Below are 21697 nucleotides of genomic sequence, written 5' to 3' on the forward strand. Positions count from 1 at the left end.
TATTGTAAATCGATACACATATGGTACAAGGAATTGCTCTTCCTCTGCATAGTATAACAACATATATTAAGACAATGTCTGCAACCTCTAAATATAAGTGATTATGTGTTTTTTTCCACAAATTTATTAAAAAAAAATTCGTAATAATTTATTTTTAGAAATGCAAACACTGACTAAATATCAGAATCAATTCATTGAATGTAATTTAGGATAATGTCAAATTCATCCACCCTTACACCTTGTAACCAAACCATTCACATAAATTTATCTTGTTCATTGTATAAATATTAATCACTTATATTTATAGTTTACAAACACTATTTAACTACTATCTATATTTGAATTGCAAGTGACTTCGAAAAAAAGAAAGGTGTAGCGAGTGTGGAATGCCCATCAACCAGAAAAGCATTTGATTGTTGCATATCATAATAGCATGGATCTACAGGAATTTACCGGACAAAATCAAAATGATTGTTCCAAATCATAATATCATGGATCTACAGGTATTTCCCAGACAAAAGCAAAACCAGTTCCATAACTCCTTTGTTCATATGTGCGGATCAGCATGTACTTGATTTGCTAGCATCTGTCTCAACATTTCGGATCTATGAATGCTCAGATTACGAAGCTCTTCCAAAATGCCAATATAACCACTCGAAGTGGCGCCTGGAACTGAGGAAATGTACGTTCTAAATCCAGTCTTCAGAGCTTCAGAAACAGATTGATTCAGAGGATGGCTTGTTTCACTACCGAAAGTTTCCTCGACATATTTGAGATAAGGAGCAAATACCATATGACACTCGTTAGATATAAGAATATTCGACGTTTGTTGTTTGACAAGCTGAGGAACATGATCATATCCCAAAGGATGTAATCTCTTGAGCGGTGGTGGTGGTGCCTGATGCTGCTCCAAGATGGGAACTTCTTGAAACTCGGCAGGCATTTTGTGAATCAAACCCAATGTACTTCTATGTTCCAGAATTCTCTCATCTCCAAGGTAGAGTTTGAATTTGAAGGTTCTACACGCACCAAGGTTAAACGGCATATCACAATTGGCGCCCGAACCTCTTTTGTTTTGATATCCAGGATAGTGCTTGATACTGAAAACAGGAAGCCCCACAAGAAACAAATCACACTCACATGCAAGATCCTCAATCCTCCACTGGTTATATGGAGGCGCAACTTTGTGATTTATATGAATTTCACCATCAACCATCAGCATTCTTCTTGCATCCCAAAAGAATCCACGGACTAGTTTCCTATGCATACTGTAAACATGTCTAGTTAACACAAAAGACCTGACGCGAAAAGAAGAATGTGGTTGTATTTTGCAGGTTTGAAGTGGTCAATAACATAATTCAAGTACGCAACATGAAAAGTTGAAAACAAACCTAAGAGGCTACAATAATAATTTCTAGTATTTGTTTCGTTACCACTAAAACTATTCTGTTTGGTGTCCTCTTTAAATGCTAGCAACACACTACCATAAGAACATAGTTGCTCTTTAAATCCTATGAGATCACTCGTGAATATTCATGCACACGAAGATGTTATATATGAACAAATAGAGCAATCAACCAAGAAAATAATGCTGAGGAATACTTTTTACTGGAAGAGAGGCGTACTCGATAAGAGTGGGATCGTCTTCCCTACCAAGGAAACCAACATGAGGGAAGTTATAAATAATTCTGTGAAATTTCTGGTATTGAAGGTCACTGTAAACATTCAAGCTGGTGGCATCCACTTCATATATCAGTGTCCCACCCAAGATTTCCAGATACCTTACATTAGTTTCTGCATTCTTGTATTTCTGAATCAGTTGATCTGGTACCATGTTTCGACAAGAAAGAAACTTGACCGATTAAGACATAACACAAGCGATAGAACAAACACGATATTGGAACAATATTGCATAAAATTTTTTAAAAGTCGGCATAGTCAATCGTTTGTAATCTTTCTGGAGGAACAGACTGTATTCAATGTCCAAACTAAGGGAAGAGATGGACACAGAGATGTCCAAATCTTAACCTTGTACTTAAATATGGAATCAAGTAAAAGAAGTCATACAATAGAGCAAATAACAGAAATACTCCTTTAGTAACTGATCAAACATACATTGGCACAACTTTAACCAAGTTGTAAACATTAATTCACGCTAAGGTAAAAAATAAAAATGAAAAAACACATTAATCCATGTTAAACTAGATCGTGCAGAACAAAACTTGTTATTAACAAATGTATGACATGAAATTGCAACCGGACCCAAAAGTAGATATTTCTCACAAAATGCAGCTGTAACAGAGCAAACTCAACAAATGACCCAAATGAAATAAGGCATCTGCCCTGCGATCAAACAGTCTCAACCTAACAAAATATATATCAATCAAATATATACAAATACGGGAGCCAATTCCAAATGCAGAATTTGGATTTCCTCCCAAAAATGGATTAAACTTCTGCTCTCCAAATCCCGAAACATCGATCATGGTCTTAAAGAAAGAAAGAATCAGACAAAACAACCAAAATGAACGAGTGAGTAAAATCAACCGGACAAGATAAAGCCAAAGCAACAGCCCCTGTCTGTGTAAATGAATGTGGGTTAACGCGAGGAAAAAATCACGAATGAAAAAATCCCAGAAGAATAGCGGCCCAGAAAATACCATAAGAGTCCAGAGTGGTGGCCACGATGTTAGTTGCAGAGCGAAAAGCCATAGCCAAACACAGTGAAAAAGAGAAGTCCCCTTCTCCCACCAAGAGGATGGAATGAGCCGAAGAATAGTGCTTTATCCATCTTTCTTCCCTTCCCAACATCGCATTTTCGATGGCTGCCATTATCAACGTGATTCTTTGAAGGGAAAAGATTCAAGCTTTTCACCAACTGTTGAGTGTTGTTCTTCCTCTATGATTTTCCATGGAAAAATAATTTGAAAACAGTGAGTCTTGAGAGAACCGCTTTCCTTCCACTACTGATGTGATTGACGGGACTTGTATCAAACTTTTTTATCTTAAAAAAAGACTTTATTTTTAATTGTAAAATGAAAGAAAAGTTAACTTCCATGGGCAATGATAGATTACTTAATGGGATATAAACAATAAAAAAAATTGTGCTTAATTTGAGAAGATGGAAGAAGTTTTACATAATTCCAAAACTACACTGTGACTTCAAATAATTGGCCTTGTATTATATATAGTAATAAATATTCATCAATATTTTCAAATTCATCGCCACAAAAAATTATTCTTATTTGTAGTCAAATATCTTTCTTTTTTTTTTTTAGCAAAGTCAAATATCTTCTGTGTCGAAATAAAGTAGCATGTATTTGAAAATGTTTAAATTAATGGAGTAGGTAAATTTTTGATATGTTATCAAGTGTTTGGTTTTTTTACTGATATTGTTTTGGATTAGTTCGTCACACTCACACAACAACAAACATGTCTTGTGTTGTTTATTTGACTAGCGTGATTTGCAGTCTATTATATTAATTCAAAAGTTTACTCAGTGTGCACTATAAGATAACGACTATATATTTCAATGTCATAAAAAAAGTTGCATATTGATTGTCTTCTCTATCTAACACAAAAAAATTCAAATTTAATATTAGATTTCAATTTTCATATTCGATTCTAACCATCTTCTTTCAAATTAAAAAATACACAAAAACTCGCGTGATATCTTCTCACTCAATTTTATAAAACGAATATATGACTAAACCTAACACACATAAAAGAATATTACTTTTTATATCGAATATATTATTTTTTATTACAAATATAGATAAACCCGACTCATATTCCTTGAAAGTTGAGACGTCACACTAAAGGTCTACCCAAAGAAACAAAGTTGCATGAGGCAAACTTGTAAATAATTAAATTAGCAGAAACTCACATATGTTGAGTGTGTTCTATAATACAAATATTATATAAATATAATATTTTTTTTGTTATTATGAATTACTTCTCATTAGTGGAACATGGATAGTTTAAAAAAACACGGTGAAATAATTTGGAAAGTGGGGGTAATAATCTTTAAATTTTTATTTTTGTGTATTTTTAATTTTAATGAAATAATCAGATTGTTTTTTTTTCTAGACCATTAAAATGATCAAAACTGTTATTACTTGACCATCTTACTTAAAATAAAAAAATATTAATGTAAACACGGTACCATGGATGAGTTACATGATAATATTGTAGAGATTAAATGTATGAATACAGACATTGAATGTAGGTTTACAATAATACGGTTTAGTGTTGTATATTTTAGTAAATAAAATTAGCTTTTTTCTGTCACAAGTAAATAATTTTAACCATATAAGATAAGTTTCTTCCATGCAAATTTTTACTTAAAGCAATGATCTTATTAACTTCATTTTTTTCATCTGCAAAATGAAGTATTTTATTTTTACCGGTACAACTTACAACTTTAGGTTCAGATCAAATTTTGAATAACAATGCAGGCAGCAAATATTTTTCATCGCCTGGCAGTATTTGAAGCAGAGGCATACCCAGTTTTGTCTTTATTCAAAATTGGTTTTTAAAACAATTAAGAAAAATACTCTATTTTTTGTCTCCTCTGTGTTGCTTAATGGCTACATTTCTTTGTATATTGGAAATAGGGCCGGAAAAATTGACAAAATTTTCGATCTGTTTTTTATTTTCAACCCGTTTTCTGCTGGAATTTTTTTTTGACCCGAATTTTACTCGATCCGAGTGGTTGGGATTTTTTCCGACCCGATCAATTTCGGGATCAGGATTGGAATAAACAACTCTTTCCGACGAGATTTTTCGACCCGAATATATTAATAATATTTTTTAATTAAAAAATACAAATATTTTTTATAATTATATGTATTAATGTTAATATTTTATAATTATCTCCCAAATAATTATTTTTTTATATATATTTATTTTTTAATATTAATGTTGATTTATAAATTTTCATTTTGTTTTTTTATTATTTGAAATAATTATATGTTTTTATTGTATTAACCAAATATTTATTTTAGTTTATTTGTATTTTACTAAAACGATGTTTTAGTTCTTAATGGTTATATACAACAAAATTTTACTTTATTTGTAATGTGCTAAAAAATTGTTTGATTTTTCTCATAATTTTTTTTTAAAAAAAAAAAATTCATTGATTTGTTTTTTAAAAAAAAAATTTGGGAAAATCCTCTCCCTACCCGACGGGATCTCGAACTGAATATTCGGGTCCCGACACTTTTCGGGTACGTGATCAGGTGGAAAAAAAATCTCAATTCTTATTGGGACGAAAATCGGGGTACGGAGGTTAAGGGACGGGTCTCGACCCGATCCCACCCCTAATTGGAAACATATAATTCTTCAAGAAACCGTCAAAATATTGAACCCAACGGGAGTATCTAAATAAATGATTGTATGTTGTTGGTGAGTTAATTTGTGTCTCATATTGGTTGGGTAAATATTCTAGTGAGTCCCTAACATACACAAGGACAACTCTCACATCTTGAGCTATTGGTGTGTTAATTTGTGTCACACATCGGTTAGATAAATATCCTGAAAGCCCTTAATATACACAAGAACAACCCCAGTTCAAGTCAATTTCTCAATATGATATCAGAGTCTAGGTTTCAACGTTATGTCTTGTTATGCCTATAATTGGGTGCACACAAACCATCGTAACCCATCATTAAACGGGGCACATCGACCCATCTTTTAGGCGGGTTGGAAAAATGCCAACCTAACCCACCTAATTTGCATGACGGAACGGACCAATCCGACGACCTAGCTCATTTTGACACTTCTAATCCTAAATATACACAATAATAACCCTCACCTCTTTGAACTAGCTTTTTGGATTAATTAAATCAAAGTCAATTTCTCAATACATGCATTATATCTTAATAGATTTTGGAGTATTTTTATGACGACTTTTTTAGATGTTGCAAATATTATATCTGAACCGGAAAAAAAATTAAAGATTAGCGTGAACGAAGGCTGAAGCGAGCCTCTCCCTGACGTCGATGGCTCCGGCGAGGCTGAGATGCACCACATCCAATGGTTTCACGCTCCTTTGCTATCCACGGTTATCACATTTCTAAGTTGTATTTCCATATATCTGAGCTTCCCGTATCTTCTCCTTGTATCTTCCCAGACCACTTGCAATCACCCCCTTCAAACAACAGCTAGCATTTATAAATATATACAAAATAATTGTGGGTAGTTAATTGAATTTAAATATCACAACACATATGTTACGTACCACAAAAACAGGAAGTTGGGGCATCCTTATATCAGATCGAAAATCCGTGATGAACTTCATCAGTCTCTTACGATAAAGTCGAGCATTTTCACATGTGAACGAGTCATTCTGCCCTTGGTACCAAAGCATAGCCCGAAGGCGGTTTTTCAATTTTGGAGTGTGAGTGATCATTTCGCCCATACTTGAATTAATCTTTGCCCCAAAATCAACTTCAAAATTTGAAATTAGAGATTTAAAATGAATTTTACAAGTGATTATGACTTTCATCATTATGATCTTCTAACAAGTAATTGAATATGGTAAATAATCAGAGCCAACTTTTATGCGCACCAAAACAATTTTAAATCCAAAGGAAGAAACATGCTGGTTTAATGATAAAATACATAATTATAAAACACATGTGACCACATAACTGCATCCTTTTAATAAATTAAACACTCAAACACACCCACAGAACCTTTTACCTAATCTATAGCTCACAGCCTGCGTTTTGAGGTATTTTCTTAATGGCTAAGCAAAAACCCTATCACAAAAAGGTAATAGCACTACCCGTAATGCATCATCTACAACACGCCGTAGATTTGGATGAACATTTGACCGTCCAGATTCTTCCTCGTTAGAATTCCAAGAAAGTGCAAAGTTGCACAAGTTCTTTGTCAGGGCATTTTCTTTTTATCTTTTTTTATCCTTTGCGCCATGCATTAATTTATAACTAATGAATCATGATGCAATTGAAATATATATAATTGTGTAGTTAGTGCCCTAACACTTCTTTTTACCATGGGGCTCGTGTAAAAGAAACAATTCCAACCCATAAATCTATGGCGTATAAACTTTAGATCCCATATTCATCTCCTTTTGTTTCAATTTAAAGAAGTATTTGGCCCCCACTAACATTTGAAAGCTTCTTTTTCCCGACTTTACTAACATACCTCACCCCACCTCCAACTTCATTCAATAATTAACAATCATCTTCGTTTTCCTTTCTCATTTCTTCATACATAAGATTTTCTTGAATTTATTCTCAAAAAATGCGTCCCCTCCCACCACCACCCCCCTACACACCTACCCTCAAGCAAACAAAACCATCTCCTCTTTATCAAATTGTGTCATCTAACCAAGCCAAGAATCATCTGGATTTGTCACCAGAGGCTTTACCATATAGTAGAAAGCTCAGAACAAGAGAGCAACCGATTCTCCGGCAACCTCGAAGAACTAATCCAATTGTATGGTGTGGTGCAATCCTATGTTTGATATTTAGTGTACTTCTCATCTTCTTTGGTATTGCTACTTTAATCATTTTTGTCGCTATCAAACCGAAAAGTCCAGTTTTCGACACTCCAGCAGCAAGTCTTAATGCTATCTACTTCGATTCCCCAGAGATTCTAAATGGTGACATAGTATTTCTTGCTAATTTTTCGAACCCAAATCGGAAATTAAATGTTAGATTTGAGTACCTGTATATCGAGCTCTGTTTTTCAGAGAATCCGATAGCTAGCCAAGTTCTTCAACCCTTCAGTCAGAATCCTGGAGAAGCACGCTTTTTATCGGTCCATTTGCTATCAAGCTTGGTGCATCTGCCGCTAAACCAGTCTCTGGAACTTCAAAAGCAGGAGCAGGGGAACAGAGTTGTCTATAACGTAAAAGGGACTTTCAGAGTTAGAGTTAAACTGGGTATGGTTCATTACTCTTATTGGTTGCATGGGAATTGCCAGTTAGAGATGACGAGCCCACCTAATGGTGTATTATTAACCCACAGCTGCAGAACCAAGAGATAAGAGAAAGGAAGAATGTACTCCTCACTCCTACTTCTTTCTTGTGCATTTATGAGGCTTTGATCTAAGCTATCAGCTATGGTTTTAATATTAATACTTTTCAAATGATAAAATGGTATGGAGATCTGCAAAGCAACCTAAAAGTGTTACACAAGTGTTTTCTAATTGTGGCAAAAAGATGAAAAGAGTTTCAACTAACCTGGAGATTTCAAATACTGTTCCTCGCCTATAGATCACATGGCAACACAATTATGCACCAGATCATCAAAAAATCAGAGCATAGACTTTCTTCATCCAAGAGATTATGCATTTATTGGCTATGGCAGTAAAGCAGCGAGTATACTCATTCAGCCTCAGCTGAGATATTATTGAAGAGGATGATTGCATGCAGACGTCATTCAATGTGTTTCACTGCTTGATCCATTGATTGAATCCATTTCTTCAAATTTAAAAGTGAAATCACTGTATTAGAGGAAGGGTGGCATTATCAAGCGCTCAGATATACCGAGAACATGTTACATAGAATCCATCAGTATCACTGCGTGTGATTCAGGATAAGTTCGCGTATAAGCTTATCCAGTCACAACTTCTTTCTACCTGCAAGATTCAGGGTGTTGAAGGCAAATTTTCCGTAGAAGGCAAATTTTCCGTATAGATAAAAATAATCTTCATTAACTTGTCATTTTATATATAAATACTTCATGGCCTTTAATGTTCGCCTCAGCTTTCTTATATATAGATACAAAGTTGTCATGCAGCCAGTCTCCATAAAAGATCAGCATGCAACTCAACCAAAAAGTGTCCCAAATACTAGCAAGCCAAAGATTACTAACAGCGAAAATCAGAAAATAAGAGTACAATGAACCATCGAAACAATTTACAGAGTAAAAAATTGAAAGCTAAAATAAAATGTATTGAATCACACATACAGCAACCATTGATGAATAACACGTGCTCAAGATGACAAAGACACTGTTTAGCAACACATATGACATAACACATTGCATATAAACCAGCATCAATAATTCCAGGAGGGCTAGTAACTGTAAAGTGCAAATATAGAAACCAAAACCAACCATTAATTAATTGTTTCTAAAACTTCCTTTAATAAAGAGTCCTGAAGGAAAAAGCTTAGCTCATATAGAAGCAAAAATTCAATTAGCCAAAGTTCTTTCTCTAGTATCCCTTTAATTATCATCCCCAAATTCCCATAAAACTCACATTTCTGAATTTTCATTGAAATTATTTTACTTTAACGTGTCAGATATGCATCATTTTCACCAACCTTCATTTCCAAATTAGAATTTTCAACAGCTTCTTCAGCTCAAACAAAGGGCAAAAGCTTTCTTTTGCATGAAGCTCGCCACACAAGAAAACACAACTCCAAGGCCTTAGAAATGTTTGGGAGAGCTTGTAAAAAACATTTCTCAGCTTTTCATTCACAAAATTTAAAATTTTGTGAAAGAAAAGCTGAGAATTATTTCTTATCTGAACCTTTGCTTAAACCCAACAAGGACAACACAATCAGGCAACACCCTCGTAATCTCAACTACACACCAACCTCAAAATCCCTCATCTAGCAGAACAGCCACATTGTTAGCAGAGGCTGAATCAGAAGTCAAAACCTACCTCAAGATAACATTTCTATTATCACAACATTTCTCTGTCTCACCTGAGATTCTACAGGGTTTGGAATAAAAATCGTTCCAATTGCTGAAGAAGGGAATTTTCAATGGGTGGAAGTGTTAATCGTTCTCCAATCAAGTCAATAAGCGAGATAAAAGTTTAGAATGGTTTTGGCGTAAACTTAATAAAAAATCAAATTCCTGATTATCTTCCATTTCACAAAAAGATGGGCATAATCATATGGATATATCTAATTAAAATCGAAAGCAAGATAAATCACAAACCCACTAGTGCACTCGAACTAAAATAACATAAGAGGTATCAAGGAAACAGAAATATATTTATGATTGTCAAGACAAGCAAAACTACATAGAAATTGACATTTAGCCACAGTAACATACAACCCGTCGATGAAATCCTAATGCAATGCCAAAACACCTAATCTACAGAAACTCGAGAATCCCCAGCACCAAGCTCCCATTTTCTTAACCTCCAAAGCCGTAGAGAGTGCGACCTTGCCTCTTGAGCGCGTAGACGACATCCATGGCCGTCACCGTCTTGCGGCGAGCGTGCTCAGTATAAGTAACAGCATCACGAATGACATTCTCGAGGAAGATCTTGAGTACACCACGAGTCTCCTCGTAAATCAGGCCGCTGATGCGCTTAACTCCACCACGACGAGCCAGGCGCCGAATCGCCGGCTTGGTGATGCCCTGGATATTGTCTCTCAGAACCTTGCGGTGTCGCTTTGCTCCACCCTTTCCCAAACCCTTGCCACCTTTTCCTCTCCCAGACATATCTTCGAATTAGGGTTTCTGTAGCAGAGAGAAAAGATCGATTGAAGCAATTGTGCTGTCAGTTGTGATGTGGGGGAGATTTTATAGAAATCTGGAGATGTGCTACAATCAGCGATCCGAGTCATGTAGTTTCTCAGCCGTTGATAGACTCATCGACGGTTGAAAAACGTCTGATCAATTTGGTAAGGATCCAATTTTATTTTTCAATTTAATTTAATTCTCTTTTGAACAGCGCCCTTTTAAATTCCTGCCGGGCCAGTTAAGCGCCCAAAATTTCCTTTGGCGGGCTAGACAATTAAATTTTTTATTTAAAAATAAAAACGCCCAATAAAAGACATGATTTTATTTTACTCGAGTGGATATTCACCTAATGCCTGTGTTAATGAAACAGAAATAGTGAAATTATTTCAATTTTAAAAATTATTAACTTTAATTTTAAAATTTGAAGATGTTTTTATAAAGTATGTTTAACTTTAATAAATACTATGAATTAGTGCCTGGTTGCATGCATTGTTTCTTTCTAAAATAAATTTATGCCAAATTTACTTTAATTGATCAATTCTTTATATAAAGATTAGTACACTATTATAGAATAAATACAATATGATAATTATTTAAATTTTAAAGGAGTAAAATGATGATTTCAAAATTTTCAGGGCTCAAATGCCAGTGGCATAATAATATTGATAAATAACAAAAAAAAAATGAATAGGGATAATATTGTTTCTTGCTTCTATTGGCATGCCTGACTAGTGCCTTCACATTTGCCTTTAGGCCTTTAGGAAGGTTTTTTTTTTTTTAAACACCTTTTAGGAAGTTAGAAATTTTGTTTGCACAATAAACTCACTAATATTAGGCCAAAGGAATATGAGATGTGCCATTTTTTTATTTGATTGTAAGTTGTAGCAATGGATTATCACATGGAAAACATGTACAATCCACCTTCACAAGAAGATACTCATCCACTATAATCAAACTAAGATGCATTGTTTTTCATACATTATCAACAGAGAAATCAAAAGAGCAGGAAGAGGACCCCTGAGAAGCCATCTTCTTAGGAGGAGGTGTATTATGAGTGCCTGATACGCTTCCCTTCAAGATGTCGTTGTCCGGTTTCACAAGGTCCACGTGCCGGATTTCTGTTAGCATTGCTACCACATCTTTCATCATTGGACGATCATCTGGACGTGTGCTGAGGCACAGGAACGCGACGGCCAGTGTTTGTAGCATTTCATGTATCTCAGTGTCACTCCTTCCTCTTAGCCTTTGGTCCAAGACATCGACTGGTTCGTGCGTGCTCTGCTGCATGTGGTTGTGAACCCATTGAACCAAATGTGCACCATCTGGCAATGTTGGGTCTAATGGGTGCCTCCCTGTCAGCACCTCCAAGAGGACGACCCCAAAACTGTAGACGTCGCTCTTTTCTGTGACGTGCTGCGTCGAAGCATGTTCTACAATGAAAGTGATAAAAAAAAAAATTACTGGTTAGTAATAGATTTTTCAGTAGTTTTCTTCAACCAAAAATTTATAACCTACCTGGTGCAATGTAACCATAAGAACCAGCCAAATGAGGCCTTTGGTTCTGTTTTGAAGTCCCTATAGGATCAGTTTCACCATTGACAAACCTTGCCAGCCCAAAGTCAGCAAGATATGGCTCCATGTTAGGGCCTAAAAGCACATTCATGGCTTTGACATCACCATGCATGATAGGGACAGCGCATCCGTGATGCAAGTACTCAAGAGCATGCGCTACTGCTAATATGACCTCGTATCTGGCCTCCCACTCGGCCCAGCCCTTGCCGACGCCATGAAGAAGTGAACTCAAACTTCCATTTGGAAGATAATCGTAAAACAGCAACTTTACTGTGCCGTTGGAACCCCAACCTAGAAGCCGAACAATGTTCTTGTGCCTGATTGAACTAAGCGTCCGGATTTCGGAATTAAAAGCTTTAGATTCATCAGATGACCACATCTTTTTCACAGCTAATGTCATCCCATTAGGCACTGTTACCTTGTACACGACACCAGAGCTTCCGGTCCCAATGACATTAGAAGGTGTGAGATTCTGTACCATGTCATCTATTGAGAATTCCATCTTTTGATAAAATGTAATCTCCCAAGTTTTGGCTTCCATGGATTTAGCTTTGTCATTGTGGATTCTTACCAATAAGTATGTACCTAGCAGCATGAGCACGACACCGGTGCTGACAAGGATTGTCATAGCCATCATCATTGTAGATTTGGCGTGTAGAGAAGTCTGTGTGCTGTCTGCTGGAGAGATGACTCCATTGAGGATGTAAAGATTTTTGTTACCTGCAAGGTCGCTGGGAGGCAGCTGGTGAAAGAATGGGGTGTTGGGCAACTCACCGGAGAAATCATTAAACGACACGTTGAGGGAGACGAGGTTTTGAAGGTTTTTGAGAACTTCAAGAGTTCCTGAGAGTTTGTTGTAGGACAGATCAAGAACTCCTAGTTTGTCAAGATTTGAAAATTCAAATGGAACCTCGCCCGTGAATCGGTTACAGCTTAGGTTGAGGGTGATTTCGAGTGATGGAAGTCGGCCCAACTCTCTGGGAATATAACCAAAAAAAGCATTGTCTCCAAGATCAAGTAACTGTAGCTTATTGCAGGACATGATCTCAGATGGAATATAGCCAGAAAACTGATTTTTGCCAATGCTAAACTTGGTTAGCTCGGTTAGGGAACCGATTTTAGGAGAGAGTGTGCCTGTTAGCCTATTGTCTGAAACGTCCACAAACTGCAGATTTTTGGGGAACTCATCTGGCAAAGGTCCCATGAGTGCATTAGAGTGAAGATCAAGAAACTCAAGGTTTTCGCAGCCAGAAATCGAAGGAGGAATTCCCCCCTCAAGTTGATTGTTACCCATATCCAAAAAATTTAAACTTTTCAAGTTTCCAATTTCTAATGGAACAGTACCCCCCAGACTATTATAGCTTACCCTGAACCTGTACAGACTAGTACAGTTTCCAACGTCAGGTGGTATAAATCCTGACAAATTGTTGGAAATTAAAAGAAGTTTTGTCAGGTTTGTTAATGCAAAAATCTTTCTTGGGATTGGACCAAAGAGCTTATTGTAAGAAAGATCAAGAGCTTGGAGATTCTCACAATTAGATAAAGATTCTGGGATACTGCCAGTTAAGTTGTTCTTCCAGGCAAAAAACAGTATCAACTTTGTTAGTTTGCCGATCTGAGCTGGGATTTGCCCTGAAATTCCATTGTTATCAACTTCCAAATGAGTCAGAGCTGTACAGTTTGTTACCTCCGTGGGTATGGTACCTGATAATTGATTGCCACTCAGCTGCAGTTCCTCGAGCCCGAAAACGCGTCCAAAACTGGTTGGTATGCTTCCTGTCAACAGATTCTCAGACAAATCTATGATCCTTAAATCACTGCAGCTCCCTATATCTGATGGTATTGTGCCAACAATGCTGTTTTGCCATAGCAGTAGGTTCCGAAGCATTTTGAGCTCCCCTATTCGCCTTGGAATCGAACCTGTGATTGAATTTTGATGCAAGTACAAATTCTGCATATCACTGCAATTGCAAATACTCTCTGGGATGGAACCAGACAACAAAGATGTGTATATTGCTATTGTTTGTAGCCTCTTCAGCATCCCTATCGACGACGGTAAACTACCGGAAATCCCCGTTTCAGCAAAGCCAAGCACGACCAAGTTGCTGCAGTTTCCAATCTCCCAAGGCAATTCACCCTTGAGATTTTGATTCCCACCTGCTCTAAACACCTCAAGATTGCTCATTTTCCCTATGCTCTTCGGAATCTCGCCGCTGAGCTGATTGTCAAAGAGCATAAGACTCTTAAGACTGGAGAGATTTCCTATTTCAAAAGGAATGCCACCATTCAAAAGATTGGTATTGAGAGACAACTCTTGCAGCTTACTTAACCCGCAAATCTCAACCGGAACATCCCCGGATATCGCATTATCACTTATATCAATCACAACCAGCTCATTGTAGCCTCCCATCTCCTTTGGGATCGTGCCGGTTAGGTTCACAGATGAAAGAACAAGAGTGTTCAAGAACTTGAGGGATTGAAAAGTAGAAGGCAATGGACCTTGCAAGTTTACTTCTTTCAAGATTACCTTCTCCACATCTCCATTCGAGTTGCAATATATCCCAAACCATTTGCAGGGATGTTGGTCCAAAGAATTCCAAGATCGAAGAACATTCGTCGATGCATTCAACGAATTCCTCCATGCTAACAGAGCTTGTCCCTGCTGGTCAATGCAGAAACAAGAAGAGAAGAGAAGAGAGCTTGTGATAATAAGTAGAAAGGTGTAAGAGAAGATATTCTTGTTAGGAAAAGTGAAGTGGTGATTTCTCAAGTGTGCAGGCATTTCTGCAAGTAAAGAGCAGGTGATCAGTTCTTTGGGATTGCTGAGGGGGGAACCCCATGTTTTGTTTATAGCTGAAAAGCACAAGATCTGGATCCAGGGACACTTTGATTTTTTTATTTGCTAAATTATTTGGAATTTGGTAAATGGTGAAGATTGTGATGCAGATTGGTTCTTTTGGATTCATTAAAGTTATAATTATTAATTTGGGTACTATTAGTTGTATTGGCCTATCTTCTTCTTCTTCTTCTGTCATTGAACCCAAAAAAGTTTAGACAAGACATGATATTGTAGCACTAAATCTATTTGTAGTAATCCCTCCAAGAATTAGAATCATTAAATTATTATTGCTTGTCTTAATTAGTATTCTTTGGAGGGAAGGAACATAATAAGCAGCAAGAAGACTAATCGTTTAAAAAAAAGATTTGGTTGATGATGCTGCATGTCCTATGTAAAAAAAACGGATCGATATCGTTTCTAATTATGTATTCTACCATTTTTTTTTCATAAAAATATATATGTTGAAAAAAATATAAAGACGATTGAGAGTATTCGTTATAATTACTTCTCAAGTTTAAAAGCTCGTCTCAAATGTGTTAATCAAGTTATTTCATTGTTTCTTTTATCTACCTTTTCTCTATATGATGTTGTCACCCTTGATTACTCTGGATTATTTAATGCACATTTAATTTACAAGTGGCATAACAACCACATGATATTTAATTTAATTTAACACAACGAGTAGAGTACCATATTCACCCTTCAAAGTTCAAATAATAAAAAAATTTAAAACTATAAATAATTTTAAATTTAATATGTTAAATACTTTTAATTTTTCTTATTACACAACTCATGATGGATTTTGTAGCTAATAATTAAACCTCACCTCATCTTCCCAATCAATTTCTGTAGATTTCTTGCTCCAAAAGTATGTGTTCATTTTCTGTCATATGAAGCAAATTGAATAATTTTTAAATAAACATATATTGTTTAGCTAAGAAAATTGTATAATTGTATAGAAAAGTAAATAGGGTAAAAGTTTTTGTTAAATGTTAGTCAAATAAAGTTGGCATTTATTGTGGGGAGTTACACTACATCTGGTGAAACTTAATGTTATTTATAATTTGGCATTTAAAAACCATATTGTGGACAGTTACGCCATATTAATCAAATGGACCATTAGCAGCTAACTCATTAAATCTCTATTGATTTCAATATATAAATGTGGAGGAAGCCATGTTATGTTAATATAGAAGAGTCAGGTCCAGTTTCTAATGAAAGAAAATGACTCGGCCACATGTTAGTTGTTTATTATTATTAAATTAATCCTTTTTCAAAGACTTTTTTTCATGGTGGACGAATTTAAGTCATTTTCTGTGGGGAAAGTTATGTTACTGTACCAAGAATGAGATACTCATTTCAAAGACATCTCGTCAAGTTAAAAGGTGTTCATAATTTATTACTGAATGTGGAATATTTTAATTACATATTATACATGGTTAGACATGTCTTGAAGGCACAAAATTCAGGTGGGTTTTACCTTTTCTGCATAGGTGAAAATGTTGGTATTAAATATTATAGTTGCCCTTCTGCAGTTTTTGGTTGATATTTCTTTTTTTTTTCTAAAAATATATATATATATATATGAGGTCCCTATGATAAAGTTATAAGTCGGGTTAAGTGCAAGTGTGTTCAGATAAGATTCAAGGATTAATTAATAAAGTTTTTCTCCTGGTCATGGTTGGCCACATCCAATAATAATTTCGATCCAATCCAAAATACATCGTCACTAATGATATATGCCAATTGCCATAAAAAGTGTATAATTTTAAAAAGAAAACCAAATTTGTAAATAATTTTATTCGTTGTCTTGTTAGTTCGGTTGTTTATCGGAAGATGTTTGTCGATTTTTCATCAGATTCAAGAATTTTAGTGACAATCGATTACCATAAATACTTAGGACATTGAAGAATTTTAGTGGCAATCGATTACCATTAATTCTTAGGACATTGAAGAAAATCATGAAATTTCTCGAAAATACCTGTAGCTTCCTTTCTTTTACCATGTCAAAATTGCATTTCTTGCATATAGTGTGGATTTGCATCGTCCATGTTAATATTTCTTGACCTCTCATTTTATCGAGATACGTTTTGTGAAAAAAGTGACCATTAAAATAATAAAGTTTTTTCCCCTTTTTTCTCCCCTCTAAATAAGTTTTGAAGGCTACATGCATTTCGTCACTTAAATCAAAAGTGTCTGAAGCAGGTAAAACAAGATTATTTTAGTGGTCTTTTAATATGGGCATATCAACTTTAATTTGAAAACAAAACCCACAATTATCAAGTTGCATGCAAATAATAATAATAATAATAATAATAATAATAATAATAATAATCAAATTCTTCGAAAAATAAAGCTATACATATACACACAAAATATAATATTTATATATAACTTTATACACGAAGTGTGTGCGCTGCGGCTAGTATGAATTAGTGATAGATGGGATTTGAAACAGTGTAATTCGTAGAACGTGCCATGTTGTGACCCCCCATTTCATGTCATGAAACTTGAAAGGTAAATCAATTTTTTTATAATTTGTGGTGTCAGTGGCATGAAATGGCACATGAGGAGGGATCAAAGGATTAATTTCTTGTTTGTGTATATTATATAATTATTAGGAGGTTAATCGAATCATCAGCATTCGAACAGCCAGCTAATTTCTATATTATACCCTTGTGTGGTTTCATGCAGTCTCAGATATATATGTCACCGGAATGTTCCCGAGGGACTGAGGAGCCACATGATAAGGAGATTGTAATATAACTATTCTCATAAAATTTATAAATCGAGCATTTACAAACGGTAAAATTCAACCTAGCATATGAGTATTACCTCAATGATAGATTTAATGTCACATGATTTGTTACGACAACAATATATCATTAATTACGCATATGTGTAAAAATACGATCAAATGCATGATTTTGGTATTATCCTTAGTGTATGATCTCATTAACCCATTCAAAGATTCACAATTTTTAATGGTTGAAAACTATAATTTCAACGCCTTTCATTTGATTGGGTTGCTATCTTTAAGAACACCTTCACGTATACCAAACCTACTGACATCATAAACTAACATATATGTATAACGACTAATTTGGCTCCAAATGATTGTTTGTGTTTGCTGAATCTGTATCAAGTGGATTTTGGGAGTTTATGCTTATATTTTTTTCTTAACAACAATATATCTTTCGCTATCTAATGATGTCTTCTTTTTTTTTTTGGCATAAAAACTGGGATTTGTCTAGTCTAAGCTCCAAAGTATATGCCGAATCATTGTCTCCCATGAAGGTCGGCTGTCACTTTCATTCCTTGGATTGGGGATTTTGCCTAACAAATCCCCTTTTTGCTCCAACTATTCAAAGATACATTTATTATTGATTTTTGGTAGGAAAATTATTTCTTATTCCCGCGAGCTGCTATTTCTTTTGCCTCACAAATAGAAATGGACCATTGAAATTGGAAATAAGAAGGCTGAAGTTAGGACTTAGGAATTGTCCCACGATTTTGCTTACTACTTGAAATCCTAGTACTTACTGAAAGGAAAATCACAATTTCAATGGAATTTTATCAACTAAAAAACAAAGTATAATCACAACCGTTAATTATCGAACCATGAAATTTTCAGCGAGCTTACTATTAAGGACAAAAAAAATCATTGTTTTATACTGCCAGTGTTCGCAACTTCTTGTATAGAAATCCCTTCGCTTCGAAAATGCATCCATCCAATTCCATCATTAGTGTTAAGAACTAAATTCACCATAGGTAGGAGACATGCAAGGAGTTAGGAGAACAAGAAGTTCATAACCTCATATGTAAGTATTTCTTTCATTTAAGGGGAAATGAGAACGATGCCAATTTCACAGTTCAAATCCCAATATTAGTTAGATTAGATAGGAAATTCCCAACACCAGACCAGTGTACATGAAAAAAATGATGTCAATTTCCAAAATCAAATGTCATGGGAAACCCGAGTCCCATCATACATCTCTACAAAGTTGGCATGCTCTCTCACTTAGTCTATATGGTATTGCTAAGAAAATTTTGACATTAAGCATCAGTGAACAGTTATGCAAGAGTTCGGTTGTAGGTGTCACCTGCCAAAGCACTTCATAATAGAAGACGTCAAATACGATAAAAGAAACTTCATCCCAGAAGATCCACCAGGAAAGTAAGAGATAGCATAGTATGCTAGTGCCAGGACCTACAATATAACATCATTTCAAAATTATGTAAAAATCAAATTTTTTATGTATAATTAAGCATAAAAACTAAACGAATTAACATCTGAAGCTCACACTAGAAAGGAGTTAATACCTGAAACAAAGAAAAGGACAGAGATAGAAGATAACTATGAAGTACCATAGAGACATAAATGGTCCCAACCATGCAGCCAATGAATGCTAACGTAAAAGGAAGCCTCTGACAGAAAAATGCAGATGCATTAGAAAAGTTTCAACTCCAGGTGACAAAATTAAATTTTTGTACACAGTAATTTAGCACACCTCCTTTGATGTCATGTGGTCAAACTGATTCTTTGGACCTTTGAGGGCAAAAAAGGACCCGATGATGAAGGCACAACCAATAGTAAAACAGATAGCAAACTTCTGAGGCACCAACGCAATGACCGGAAGAAATAAACTGAATGCTATGAACACAAAGAAGACTCCACTAGCCAAGAATAAGCCAAAATACACGAGTGCTTTCCCTGAAGGGATGTAACTAGTGGCGGACTGGAAATTTCCTGGTATATCTCTTACTCCTTTAGAAACCCTGTACAGAAGATTGCACGAATGATCAGATGACAAAATGAGTCAAAATGTTCTTCCTAGTTCCTCAGTGCTAATTTATGTTTTACACTGTAAAAGCTAACATTTAAACTCTTGACATTGAAATTCCAATTTATACAATCCTTGAAGAATCTATTCAAACACTCGCATCCCAGAACTTGTTGCACCCTTGGCACATAATTTCCACATCCCAGAACACCACAGTTTCCAAGAAAACGGATAGCTGAAAATCCATCTCAAATTATCACGCAAACACAATATGATTATGGACGACTCGATCAGCCACATACCGATTATATGAATTTATAATCAGATTCGAACCATATATAGACAAACAGAGGTTCCTCCAACACTTGCTTGACATGCCTTGTCAAACTTAGCTGTCCAATGACCAATCCATCTGTCTCCTCATCATCGGCTTTCAATGAAACTTATAACTGATTTAATGATTAAAATCCTACTTTCTAATACCTCTAGTGATTAACAGGCTGCAAATGGGATTCGATATCTGTAACCAAAACGCTAGAGTGATAAGTTTAAACAATTGGATTCTACACTTATCTAGTGGATTTGTTCTCCAACCACACTGTAACCTGCGAAGTCCTGGAAAAACAAGCTATCATCATCTCAAACCGGTCTAAGCATTACTTTTTATGGAAAATTGAAGCCCGATGCCAACAAGAGTGTACTTATGTTTGCACTCTGTTGGCTATTCGATTCTGAAAGTAGTGAAACTAAATGAAGCATTCCCACGGTCGTGTTTAATTTACAATCAGATGTTCAGCCAACCAAATTGTCATTGATATGAAAAAAACGGCGTGGCAAAGACCAATCCTAGCTACAAATCACATAAGCTCGAGCAAATGACTGAATCGAAAAATAAATAAAGGACGAATCGACACAAAACCCGTGATAAACCCTGCGACGGATGATAAGACTCCTGAAAGCAAGGAAGCTTACACACTGAAGGTGCCGGAGACGGTGTCGTTAGCGGATCTGACAGCGGATTCGATGTCGAACACACCGACGAGAGAGCCGCCGCTGCTACTCTCGTCGGGGGATTTGGAGGCTGCGTACGAATTCCAATCCGCCAGCAGAGAGGAGGAGGGCTTCTGCTGGATTTCATTCTCACGAACACCCCCTGAAAACCAATTCTGCATTGTACTACGGATCCGCTTTCGGAGATCAGAATCCGCGTTCAAAAATGTTTGATACAATAACTGGAAGCAGATCGCTTGGTCTATCCCTTAAGCCTTAAGATTGGATATTTGGATTGTGTTCAATTTTGGTTTTTTACGCAGGATAATTAATGATTATAACGGTTCCCACAAATATACTGACACCTTTTTTTTTTTTTTTTTGGACAATACGTCCCTCTTTTTATAAAAAGTTTTTATGATATGTACTCCAAACTAAAAATTTTTTATATTATCCTTATATTAATATTTTGTTTAAACATTTCTCAATGGCTAAAATAGTATCGAAGCCTAGGTAATTTTTTTCAGACTTTATATTATTCATTAATTCATACTTTTCTTTGTTGAGGGAGAGACTTTCAACAAACCATGGATTCAAACGAGAGTTTGAACCAGAAGGATTTCATTTATATAAAATTCCAAAAACAAGTGAATCTATTTAAAATAGATTCTTTACAAAACTTAAAGAGACTTAGGTCTTATATACTCTTTGAAGAAATTAATAAATATGATTTCTAATTCTCAATTTTTTGAGATCACGCCAGATTCCTCTAAACTCTCCAGAGATCTTAGAGAAATTCAAAAGACGATGCAATATTACAGTAATCAGCTGTATGAAATACCTCAGCAGATTGGAGAAATCCTTAAGAAATAAGAAGAAATTCTTGTAACTATAACGGATCTTCAAACCAAAATCTTAAATCTAGAACACACTTCTAGTTCTAGAAAGGGAAATACAGGAGGAAGGTTACCACTCTCGTTTGGTACCGAACCTCTGTTGTATCAGAAAGGTAAAACCAAAATGATTCAAAAACCTTTAACTGATGATGAAAT

The 21697-nt window shown here is 35.4% G+C and overlaps 5 protein-coding genes across 7 annotated transcripts; 1 reads left to right on the top strand and 4 right to left on the bottom strand.

Annotated features, from left to right (window-relative positions):
- Nucleotides 1–393: 393 nt before the first annotated feature.
- Nucleotides 394–2954, bottom strand: LOC140864473 (uncharacterized protein At4g26485-like). 2 transcript variants are annotated; one of them, XM_073268674.1, is made up of 3 exons: nucleotides 2661–2954; nucleotides 1626–1824; nucleotides 394–1268 (listed from the first exon to the last, which is right to left on the bottom strand). In XM_073268674.1, exons 1-3 carry the CDS (start codon nucleotides 2830–2832, stop codon nucleotides 548–550), a joined length of 1092 nt encoding a protein of 363 aa, XP_073124775.1. In that variant the 5' UTR covers nucleotides 2833–2954; the 3' UTR covers nucleotides 394–547. The 2 variants fall into 2 exon arrangements, with proteins under 2 accessions (XP_073124775.1, XP_073124776.1); XM_073268675.1 differs by having other exon boundaries at nucleotides 1626–2580.
- Nucleotides 2955–6858: 3904 nt separating this feature from the next.
- On the top strand, nucleotides 6859–8716 carry LOC140866469 (uncharacterized protein At1g08160). The gene has a single exon (XM_073271459.1). It carries the CDS (start codon nucleotides 7273–7275, stop codon nucleotides 8017–8019), a length of 747 nt encoding a protein of 248 aa, XP_073127560.1. The 5' UTR covers nucleotides 6859–7272; the 3' UTR covers nucleotides 8020–8716.
- A 1247-nt stretch (nucleotides 8717–9963) lies between these two features.
- LOC140866697 (histone H4) lies at nucleotides 9964–10474 on the bottom strand. Its single transcript, XM_073271730.1, has one exon. It carries the CDS (start codon nucleotides 10437–10439, stop codon nucleotides 10128–10130), a length of 312 nt encoding a protein of 103 aa, XP_073127831.1. The 5' UTR covers nucleotides 10440–10474; the 3' UTR covers nucleotides 9964–10127.
- An 858-nt stretch (nucleotides 10475–11332) lies between these two features.
- On the bottom strand, nucleotides 11333–15147 carry LOC140865015 (uncharacterized). The gene is made up of 2 exons (XM_073269498.1): nucleotides 11976–15147; nucleotides 11333–11890 (listed from the first exon to the last, which is right to left on the bottom strand). Exons 1-2 carry the CDS (start codon nucleotides 14812–14814, stop codon nucleotides 11433–11435), a joined length of 3297 nt encoding a protein of 1098 aa, XP_073125599.1. The 5' UTR covers nucleotides 14815–15147; the 3' UTR covers nucleotides 11333–11432.
- A 3260-nt stretch (nucleotides 15148–18407) lies between these two features.
- Nucleotides 18408–20957, bottom strand: LOC140865251 (protein transport protein sft2). Of its 2 annotated transcripts, XM_073269822.1 has the most exons (5): nucleotides 20628–20957; nucleotides 19383–19650; nucleotides 19195–19299; nucleotides 18975–19081; nucleotides 18408–18627 (listed from the first exon to the last, which is right to left on the bottom strand). In XM_073269822.1, exons 1-5 carry the CDS (start codon nucleotides 20825–20827, stop codon nucleotides 18621–18623), a joined length of 687 nt encoding a protein of 228 aa, XP_073125923.1. In that variant the 5' UTR covers nucleotides 20828–20957; the 3' UTR covers nucleotides 18408–18620. The 2 variants fall into 2 exon arrangements, with proteins under 2 accessions (XP_073125923.1, XP_073125924.1); XM_073269823.1 differs by lacking the exon at nucleotides 18408–18627 and having other exon boundaries at nucleotides 18799–19081.
- Nucleotides 20958–21697: the final 740 nt, after the last annotated feature.

Source organism: Henckelia pumila, chromosome 4, assembly GCF_033568475.1.
Source record: "Henckelia pumila isolate YLH828 chromosome 4, ASM3356847v2, whole genome shotgun sequence".
NCBI classification, from domain to species: Eukaryota; Viridiplantae; Streptophyta; class Magnoliopsida; order Lamiales; family Gesneriaceae; genus Henckelia; species Henckelia pumila.